Source organism: Erythranthe guttata, chromosome 5 (genome assembly GCF_056151865.1).
Source record: "Erythranthe guttata isolate IM_541 chromosome 5, IM_541, whole genome shotgun sequence".
NCBI classification, from domain to species: Eukaryota; Viridiplantae; Streptophyta; class Magnoliopsida; order Lamiales; family Phrymaceae; genus Erythranthe; species Erythranthe guttata.
The window spans coordinates 7,520,704-7,531,631 of record NC_142537.1 but is presented as its reverse complement, the minus strand read 5'-3'; the positions used below and the strand labels follow the sequence as shown (position 1 = coordinate 7,531,631).

The window sequence follows — 10,928 nt, the reverse complement described above, 5'->3', positions numbered from 1 at the left end:
AAAAAAATCCAACCCCCCTCCCCCCCCCCCCCCCCCAAAAAACGCGTAAAAGCCCAACTTGGGCGCCCATTCATGCAGTGCACGCCCAAGTTGGGCGTGCAAGCTGCATTTGGGCGCCCGAGTTGGGCGTCGAGTGCAAATATATATATATATATATATATATATATATATATATATATATATATATATATATATATATATATATATATATATATATTTTAAATGTTCGAACGCCCAAGATGGGCGCCCAAGGCGTGTACGAACGCCCGGGAACGGGCGTTCGTACACGCCTTGGGCGTTCGAATATTTTTTTGCGAAAAAAAAAAGGCCTACAAATCGATTTGTAGGGCTTTTTAACATGAAATCGGTTCTGTATTCGAGCTACCCAATGCATATTACACATAAAAGAGTCGAAATTACATCAAAAAATCGAAGCCCAACCCTTCTTCAAGCTTATTTTCGAACTTTTTTTTTTTTTGCTATTTGCAGTTTTGGGGTGTTTTTTGATATTTTTAAAAGTTTTGAGGGGTTTTGTTATAAACCGCGAATAGCAATTTTGTGACCGCAAATAGCATTTCATTAGATTTATGAGGGGTTATTTTGAAGAGATAGTATGAAAGGGGCACTTTGGGAAATTTGAGTCAAATGGACTTATATCAAATATCAATTAATAAAATGAATTTATCATGAAGTCGAAATTCAATGAGGTGAGTTTGTGAAATAACCCCAAGTTATTAATTGTTCATTTTTAATTAAGTTTTCGTTTTAAGGATTTTTATGTAATTTGACTTTGTAGGTATCGTACAATTTTTTCCAGGGTTCGTACTAATCTTATGTGGCACAATTTCATTGGTAGACTACGGTCCGAGAAGTACAACCGCTCTCCGACCCTAGACAAAACCATGAAGGATTATCCAACGTAAAAGTTGTTCTGTTACGTATAGAAGGTGCTACTTATGATACCAATCACATTAATATTAAAAATCTTAATGATAGACACTAATCTTACTTGGTTGATAATGCAGTAGACCCTCGATAAATTAATACTTGATAAATTAATAACATCGCTTAAATAATATTTTGTCCCAGTCTCGACTCGATAAAAATGTATTAAATTATTATTTCGATAAATTAATATTTTGCTAAATTTATAGAATTTTGCTAATTCCAACTCTATTAATTTATAGAGGTTATAGAGGTTTCACTGTAGTACTGATCGTAACAAGCTCCATCCGTTATCGATAAAGGGCTGCTGAAAGATATTGACTAATCTGAAACAATTGAACAGAAAAAGAAAAAAAAACTAATGATAGTGATTGTAACAAGTACCACAATATCAACATTTACCTCATCATTTATATAGCAGTAAACTGGAAGCATTAGCTAGACTAGAATAGAATGTGTTCAAATAAAATGAAAACTCGACCTACAAATCTTCAATCTCCTCAATGGAAGAAAATTGTGCATCAACTCGACATACAACTTCTTGATCAATTTTAACCGGACTAACCCACTTGGGTAGTACTCGTGTTGAAGCATCCGATTTTAGATCGTTTTCATCTAACAGTACAGGAAAATCTTGTACAGATTCCGTCTGGCTCGTCTTATTATTCCATTTAAAAATCTCCGACGCCAACTCACAACATTCTTTCAGGTCTTCTTCATTCCGTGCTTTGTTCAATTTTTCACTAAGATCACTTACAGCCAGAACCCTCTCACCCTTCGAACACTTGATCTTCTTAGCCCTCGTCCCCCTTCCTCCTTCTAAATCACTGAGTTCATCACCACCGTCGATTGACTCTACCTTCTTCCTCAACCCTTGATCTACAATGTATCGAATCCTCTTTCTCAAGTTATCACTTCTTACTGGATCTGATTTGAGATTTAACTTCAACCCTTGTACCATTGCCTCGGTCGAGCTCACTCCAGAAGACTGCTCCTTATCTTGAATCGAGGAGTCATCGGGTGCTGAATTGACACAAAAAACCTCTTCAAGTAGACCGACATTTTGCATGTATCGGTCAAAAGCTCCACTTTCTGCTTCTGCGTTTCCGTCTCTAAATTCTTTTAGTTTCAAAAACCTCCATTCGTTTATAACTTGTGCATCCTGAAAAAATACACAAATAAGGAAGATTTTTTTGGCGGTTGACTTGGATAAATTCGAGGTACTAGTAGTAGTATATTTGATGTATCTTCACCTTTTTGGTCAACGGCTTCCTTGATCGGAATGGTGTTTGTAAATTATTAAACTGTGCAAAGTTGTTGGACAGGTGACGAAGTCTATGCATACTCCTGTCAAATAATTGCTATATATCAAAAAGTGCAATAACAAACAATGAATAATACACAGATGTTCCTTACCATTGAACTGAAGCAATTCATAAACATGTCAAACAAATCCTAAAGAAAGAAACAATGAGATAATTTGACTGCAACGATTAAAGAACTGCCAGCAACTAAGTAGATTGGGTTTGTAGGAACAGAAAATGCATGATAAAACACTGAATCGACGTCATCCCTCCATTGTGGAAGCACTGTTAAGTAATATGATCATGGAACATCTACAATATTTTCTACCATCTGACTACAGATAACGAGGGATTGGACAGTGTGGTCAGCAATCACTATATGTAAAAACAAGGGTTGCAGAGGAACATCCGATTCAATGTACAAGAACTTTTCTTGGTGCCAGAGATGGAAAAACATAAAGGCTAATGCAACAGATGAACTTGGAGCATACAGACATGTGTTTTAAACATAGGAGGTAATCGGGTACCAAGATTTACACCGCGGGGATTAACTGGTTTTGCAACTTACCCTGAATGAGATACATCAGTTGATTGTTGGTCAAATTGAGGAGAGCTGGAAGAGGGTGGCTTGTCTGGAAAGGATGCGTTGCCTTTTTTTACTGCAGCAAACCACAATTATAGAATGTAATTTTGACTGAAATTGTATAATTCATCGAGAAACACAATATTTATCCCACATTTGAAAAGTGCTGTTGCATGAAGAGTTATGCAGATTATTAAAATACAGGGGTCCTGTTTGAGATATTAATCTACACAGGTTCTGTCGTCAGTAAACTTTGAGGAAGTTCAGAGAGTCACTAAAATATGCTACTCTAAGATGGGATTCCCCTTGTGTAAGCCCATTCAAGATTAATTTCACGAAACAAATGATTTATATCCAGCCTCCATTATTGTAGACACTACTCAATATCATACATTATAATATTTGAGAGAGAGAGAGACTCAGTACATCAAAGGTAGGGCTTAGTAAGAAACTGAAACTCTAGACACTAGTTATCCTCTTCCTCTTAAACATAAAAAAGTGTGCATATCAAACATATTGGGAATATTTGGATCCTTTAAGTAGTTATTTTCTACAAACATGAAATCAAATAGTAATATTTATTCAAATCCCATCTCATTTTCTTTTCTTCGGTGCAAACTCGGCTAACCTTACATTTTCTCCTTTTGTTGTCATCAAAAAAGTCAAATTCCCCTATTATTCATATGAATGTGAACAATGGAGAAATATACCACATCTACAAGACATTAGAGTTTTAAGCTTTAACGTCTAGAGTCTAAATGTCAACAAAGGATATAACTACAAACGGTGCACAAGAATTTTGACACGTTCATAAAATAGTACCATATTATTGTTCAGAACTATGACAAAATAAAAGTTCCATGCTATATACGTTATCAGATGCTTCCAAATGAATCCTACTCAAAGGATCTTATTCATTAGGATTATAAACAAAGTGGAATGACGTACCGTGTATATGACAAGGATTTTGAGCTTTTGCACAGCAGTTTTTGCATGACTGGAATGGACACCTGCATAGTTCAAATTATCAACGGATGAAAACTTGGATAAATAATCTGCACTGGCTTTATATATGTCAAGCACATCAAGGATATTATCACATATGAAATGGTCAAGGAATTTTAATATCTGAAATCAAGTAGTGATATGCAGCATCAGTGTAAAACTGGCGACTGTGTACATCTGATTATTACCGAAACCTTTTAAAAAGAGGAAACAACGACCAGATAACTGCTCTATTGTCACCACTTTTGGCCTAGTTGTATTGGTCTACCTCCTTGTGGGAGAGGTTCAAATCCCTTTGGGAAGGTGTCTGTGGTGTGCATGAGTTGTAATAATAATAAAATTTAAATAAAAAAATTAAAAAAAAATTAAAAAAAAAAAAAAGAACTACCAGATAAAATACTCTTATCATTTCATGAAACCAACCTAGACCATATCTACACAGCTGTTTCAAAGGGGAAAAGGCTACGATTTCACCATATAAGAAAATCAACATTAAGCATATTGGCTCTAGATAACCTTGAACATTTTCCAGTTCACGTTATGTATAAGCATAAAGCATCTACTTGTCATAACATATTATACATTGTATCTACATCTCAAATAGGATTACAACAGCAGTGGTAAAGACAGATGAGGATAAATTAAATAGGCTACCCATTTTTGGTTTTCCTTTTTAATCTTCTTTTTATTATTTTTTTCAATTCTACTACATATACAACTAAATCCAACGTCGTGCAAATCATTCTTTATCTTCATTTGAAGGGTAGGGCAGGGAAAAGTGATGACCAATTTACTACATATAAAGTTGGAAAAAGTTGGATTGAGACCATAAGCAAACTTTTGTGCATTACATGATATTTATGGACCACCATACCTGCTTAACAATTCACCAAATTCCTTCTTGGGAAAGAAGTCAGCCAATACTTATGTGTAATTGCATTTTAAAATCTTCAAGACTAAAAATTTTAGGAGATATTTTCAAGTGACATATCTACATGTGTAATTAGAATAGTTACATGACCAAATGTGTCAAGACATCAATAGCTATATGATGAAACGCGATGATACTGACTAAATCAATTCTTCATTGTCTATTAAGCATAGCAGATCACATCATCTTTAGGGAACCATAAGATCCACATTTTACCTTGTGTTTTTCTAAAAGAATTTAAGCCAGTAGGTCAGCCAAATTGTAGTTTTTCCCATAGGAATGGGGGTTTGCAATTTTAATCCCCAAACTCTAGGGGTTCTTATACCCTCAATTCCCGAAAAAGTGCACATGTCTTCTCGACATGTGATGCCATTAGAATTTAATGGAACATGCACGAGAATGCACATCGTCATTAACTCCAAATTTTGGAGGGGTAAAACGGGACAAAACTACTTTTCTACTCCCAAACAACACAACATTGCTCAGTAATTCTAGCCATCGATTGCTTTATGGCGTAATTGTCTCGTACTGGAGTAATAGCCTGATTTTGTAATTGCTACCTTGGTGGTTTATTTTCATTCCAAGTAAAATTGATTGTAATTGAGTATTTGTCTCGATTTGGCCCATCTTTGTTTGCAAGATGCCTTATTTTTTCGTCCAAATAGTAGACAAATGGTCAAATGCAAAGTTCATGTCCCTGTTCCACCTAATGAATAAAGACAGAAGAAATTTGAAGCGAAAAATACTTGCCTTCAAAATTAGGACCACTTAGTACGATGCGGTAGAAAAATATCAGATACCTATCCTATCAGACTAAAATGCAATTGCCTCACTATTTTTCCCTCCAAATTTGAAGTTACCGCTTAGAGCAATCCTCGTGCATGATTCCATTAACTTCTGAACAGAAATATGCACAATTGCTTTGAGAATTGGGACATTTCCAAAATCCCATAGAGCACAGGTGATGTGACTAAAATAGAAGGAACTAATCAATGCTAGGAAGCAACAGCATGGAAACAAACTAGCAAGCAGTTGATCAGATGAGACTACATAACTATTAGGAGTACATGCTTTAAGGATATTTATGACCACTCAATTTGACATATAGTGCATGAAAGGAAGACCTGAAGAACCAGTAGCACTTTTGATAACAACAAGTAAGAGCCACACAGACGCATCTCGACAACATTCTGGTCTCTTTTAACTTCGAAAACCCCCATGCCTAAAACCGAATCTCAAGCAAAAAGCATGATTTTAACTGAAAACAAACATATTTAGGACAAAGGAGAAGCATGCCTAGGAGGAAAATCTTTTTGATCTTGCAAACAGTTTAATAGTGTGATATTAACTTGGTGAAAACAAAACATGAATGTCATCTTTGAACATGGTTTAAACTCCAAATCAAATAACTAGTTATAATCCATTAAAAAAATATCCGGGCACTAGGTTTCAGAAGGTTAGCATGGGAACATTTGATAATAATTTATCCTTAATTCATCATATTTCACCACAAGCACACAAAGGTAACATATATTTGAGACACACAAACTAAGAGGTGGAACATTTCTGAACATAGTGTACCCACAGATTATGATGATCAAACGCATCATTCTTGGAGGTCATGACCCGTCACAACAGTATTTACTGATTTTACAACGGAGATATACTAAGCACTTCTTTATTATTGATGAATCTTAGGCTAAATACTTCACATTTTTAGCTACGGAGATCCACTAGAGCATAAAATAAGCTTTCACAAGCAACTGCGTCAGACTATGTACTTAATCTAAACATTTTTAAGTCTAATGTATCATTGAAAGAACAGCAGATGAAACTTTCATGATACAGATATTAGTCACAAGTGAAGCTGCATCAAAATGACACTAAATTTCGAGCTTGTAAAAAGGATAAATCTGTAATAAAGGGACACTGCTTACTGTTTACATCCAAAAGATTTCCCTGCCTGTATAAACATGCATGATTTAATATTCAGGAACTATGTCATTACTCTAAATTAAGCAAAAGAGATGATATGCAAGTCTTGAATTAACGTCTCTTAATGTTATTCACTGGCATCCACAAGTCATTTTTTTTCTTTTTCCTTTTTCTTTTTTTCGTGTGTGTGAGAGGGGGATCCTGGGAGAGGGGGATCCTGGGAGAGGGGTTGATTTGCAGGAGCACATATATTTTATGTCTAAAATATGTCAACTCACTCCATCTATGAGTAGAAACGAAGTAGTCAAACACTTAATATGTACAACAAGAGTCTGATAGAACACATTTAGACAGCAAAATTCCAGTTCCCATTGGCATAAGGAATAGCAATTACTCGGGATTCATCTCGTAAGGAATTCCACTCAGCGCATGTATTAAGGGTGGACCTTCCCCATAGATGCAACATTGCTAATTTGTTTGTTAAATTGAATGCAAAGCTTAAAATCTTTTATTCAAATTCGTAGTTTGGTGTACTACTACTGCAGAGTTTTTTCACAAAAACTGAGACTCGGATAAAATTCAGATATAGAACAGCACGGTTTATCTCCATATCAAGTATCTTCACACAAATAAATTGAGTACGAGCATTAAGCGAAAGTTGATAATATAGGATATATTAGTAATGGTCTATGGTGGTATACCATCCTCACTTCTGACCAGACACATCGCGTCTATACTTTTCTCCCTAAAATATCACTCCCTCCGCCTAACCAACACAGAAATCCAAAAGCTAGTCCGAAAATGACAAACATATCTAGTCAAACTACCTGTTCCAAAACCAATTTCTGTTGTCTACCCATCTCAACTCACATATTAAGCTTTAATCCCTAGATTGAGCAGATCGACGTCCATATTCCTTTTGGTTTTCAGAGAATGGCAAACATTTACACGAACTGTGTGTTGGAATTCGGCTGTACATTAAAAGGATAAAGCAGTTCTACAACACCTCCGGTTACCCACCCACCCCGTAAACCCTCTGCAGTGATACAGCTGAGGTACAACAAGAGGAAGCATGGAATACAACACTCGGAAGCATCGAGAATTGAGATTTGGGAAAAAAATTCAACCTTTTTAATGACAGACGAATGCACATAAAAAAAAAAAAAAAAAAAAAACCCTACATTAACAGAAGGAGAGTAAATTGAAGGGGAAAAGCGAAAGGGTTTTACCTCGAGCGAGCAACGTTGCCGCACTTGATGCACTTAGGTTTGTTGAGGCCGCGAAGGCTCTTCGATGAGTTGGAGCTCAAGGGTGTGGCGGCGCCGTCGATTGCGGCGGCGCTGTTGCTCTTTGCTGGGGATGAGGCCGCCATTTAATCGGTGATGATTCCTCTGGGCGGGGCTTCTGTACAGATTCGAATTCCTTTTAAATTCTATTTTTCCTCTTATTTTTGCACTTAATCTATTTTCCGTTCAGCAAAAACGGAATAGTACGAATACAAATTACCATTGGATTTCCCTTTGACCCTTTTATATAGGCTTAATCCAACTTTGCACCCTTAAAAGTTAATACTTTGACATTTTACACCCTATAAAATAATTAATAGCATTTTCCACACTTAAATCACAACAAATTTGTTTACAATATACCCCAAATTGATGTTAGATAAAAGTTAATAAGAACAACTTTGTCGTTTTTGGCATATACATTCATGTATAAGCCAATATTACCACCAATCATTTACACCCAATTCTTAATTGTAACCCTAATTTAATTAATTTTGTCCACAAAAATTCAATTTTGACTTTTTTTTTCAAAAAAAAAAAAAATTGCCGCCAAATTCCGGCGTTGAATTTTTTTTTTCCGGATTTTTTCGCCGGTTTCCGGCGGTCTCCGGCGTTGAATTTTTTTAGCGTTTTTTTAAGTTTTTTTAAGTGTTTTTTCTTCTTTTTTTTGTTTTGATTGTTTTTTTTTACGTCCGCCGCTAAATGTTGATCGTAATTGTGTTGTCACTGACAGTAAATTAACGTAATTATACTATCAATGACAATTAATTAACGTAATTGTTCTGCCATTGACAGTAAATTAACGTAATATTATTATTTTTCATATTTTGTTATTTTTTTTTTATTTTTTTTGATTTGTTGACAGTTTCGTTTGAATTATTCACAAAGTAACGTAATAATATTATTGTCTATTATTGTAATATTACTGTAAACACAAAAATATTATTGTGGTTGACGGTCATATTACTGTTGTTATAGTAATATTGTTGTCAACCACATCAATATTATTATTTTGTTTGGTTTTTTTATTTGTTGAGATATTCACGGAGTAACGTAATAATATTATTGTCTATTATTGTAATATTACTATGGTTGACGGTAATATTATTATTGTTATAGTAATATTACTGTCACTCGCAGTAATATTAATTATTTTGACTTTTTATCATGTTTACATTTGGTGAACGGTCAACATAGTAATATTACTCTATTACACAATAATAATGAGTTTTGTTGTGTTAATATTATTGTGCTAGAGATTAGTATAGCAATATTATTGTGTTAAACTGTAGTTTAGTTAATTTTACTGTATTTATCAGTAATATAGTTAATATTATTGTCAATCACAGCAATATTGTTGTTTAAACGAAAAAAAAATGTTACAGAAAGAATGAAAAAAAAAATGATAAGTCAACGCCGGAGTCCGGCGGCAAAAAAGAAATTTGAAAAAAAAAAGTTTTGGGTCAATTGAATAATTTGTGAAATTTGGGGTCAAATTGAGGTTAAATTAAGTTAAGGGTATAATTGGAGCATATTAAAGTATGATGGGCTATTTTAGTCTTTTACAAAAATCTGCGGATTATTGATAAAGAAATTTTATGTCTGAATCTCTTTATGAATAGGTACTCATTGATGGAATTATTTATAATGACTTAATTTCGCGCGTACAAAATTATTTCCTTACACATAAAATAAAAATCTCATAAACTTTCATCGCAATGTCAATAGGTCATTTATTTGTGATTAATGAAAATATATGGTTTAATTAACGTAAGAATATATTAGTTCCAAGTTATTTAGTGAAAATATGGTTACAAGAAAATCCAATTTTTAACTTGGCATTTTGCATGATGAAAATAAATATATGTGAAAAGACAAAAATACCCTATTCGAGTATACCTGATGGCTGATACTGATTTTTTGAATTTAGCCGGGGTATTTTTATCTTTTCACTAGTATTTCTTTTTTGAGAATAAGAGATTAAATTCTGAGCGGATGAGCCGATACTTAATAATATAAATCGGATTTCACTAATTTTTTGACACGCGGCACTCTTAAGTCACGCTGATTATAATTAGGCATAGTGGGATTATGGGTTATGCTGGTTTTCTTTTTCCTTTTTTTTTTTAAATTATTAAAATCCTAATTATATTTTTATTTAAACCATCCATAGTGTCAATCATCCTATAGCATCCGATTTTTCTATTAAAACAGACCATCCTATCTAAATTTGCACCCTTCTTTTTTAGTGATAAGCGCAACATAAAATGTTAATTTATCTCCAGCCTTCAACCATTTCTCGACAAACTATATTTTTTTAAGAAAGAAATTTCATTAAACTCAATGAGTAATTTCAGTTGGAAGGTGACGACAACATTCGCTATAGATATCATTGCTAGTGTCAAGAAAAGAAAATCACACGAAACAAAGTTCCTAGCAACAGATAAAAATCCTGTTTGTATGCACCACCGTACGATGCCGATATTGAAGGTTCTCCGGCTTTTAAAGAGTTACTAACCTGGATGCAATCGCCCTCAATCATAATTGTTGATTTATATGCCTATAGAAATCAATTGATCTAAGTTGTAACAGTTAAGTTGTGGAAACAGTATTCAGTTACAACTGTAAATCTTGTGTTGGCACAGTTATACTCTACTTAAAGTAAATAAACAGAACACAAGAATTAATGTGGTTCAGACACAATTGTGCCCTACATCCACGTGGACCTGCAAACACGATTTCACTAGTTCAGATTTATAGTGTACATTAATAGGACTTAATAAAAACACTAAAGACTCCCTCTTTATGTAATACGCCGTTCTTGCACACAACTCGAACTTCGTGTTTCTTCCAACAGCAGCTCCACACCGCGTGCCTAGAACTCCTTTCTGGCCTGAACTCCCTTCAGTGACGCGGCTGATCACCCAAGAGATCTATAC

General features: G+C 34.5%; 1 protein-coding gene across 1 annotated transcript; it reads right to left on the bottom strand.

Annotated features, from left to right (window-relative positions):
• Positions 1 to 1,280: 1,280 nt before the first annotated feature.
• LOC105950306 (electron carrier/iron ion-binding protein) lies at positions 1,281 to 8,178 on the bottom strand. Its single transcript, XM_012973655.2, has 5 exons — positions 7,933 to 8,178; positions 3,781 to 3,842; positions 2,818 to 2,908; positions 2,199 to 2,292; positions 1,281 to 2,107 (listed from the first exon to the last, which is right to left on the bottom strand). Exons 1-5 carry the CDS (start codon positions 8,073 to 8,075, stop codon positions 1,427 to 1,429), a joined length of 1,071 nt encoding a protein of 356 aa, XP_012829109.1. The 5' UTR covers positions 8,076 to 8,178; the 3' UTR covers positions 1,281 to 1,426.
• Positions 8,179 to 10,928: the final 2,750 nt, after the last annotated feature.

Excerpts from the sequence above, each read along its gene's own strand:
- LOC105950306 (XM_012973655.2), bottom strand. The coding sequence starts at position 8,075 with ATGGCGGCCTCATCCCCAGCAAAGAGCAACAGCGCCGCCGCAATCGAC. Across the intron at positions 2,293-2,817 it reads ACTGATGTATCTCATTCAGG|GAGTATGCATAGACTTCGTC; the intron begins GTAAGTTGCAAA and ends ATTATTTGACAG. Across the intron at positions 2,108-2,198 it reads GGAAGCCGTTGACCAAAAAG|GATGCACAAGTTATAAACGA; the intron begins GTGAAGATACAT and ends GTATTTTTTCAG.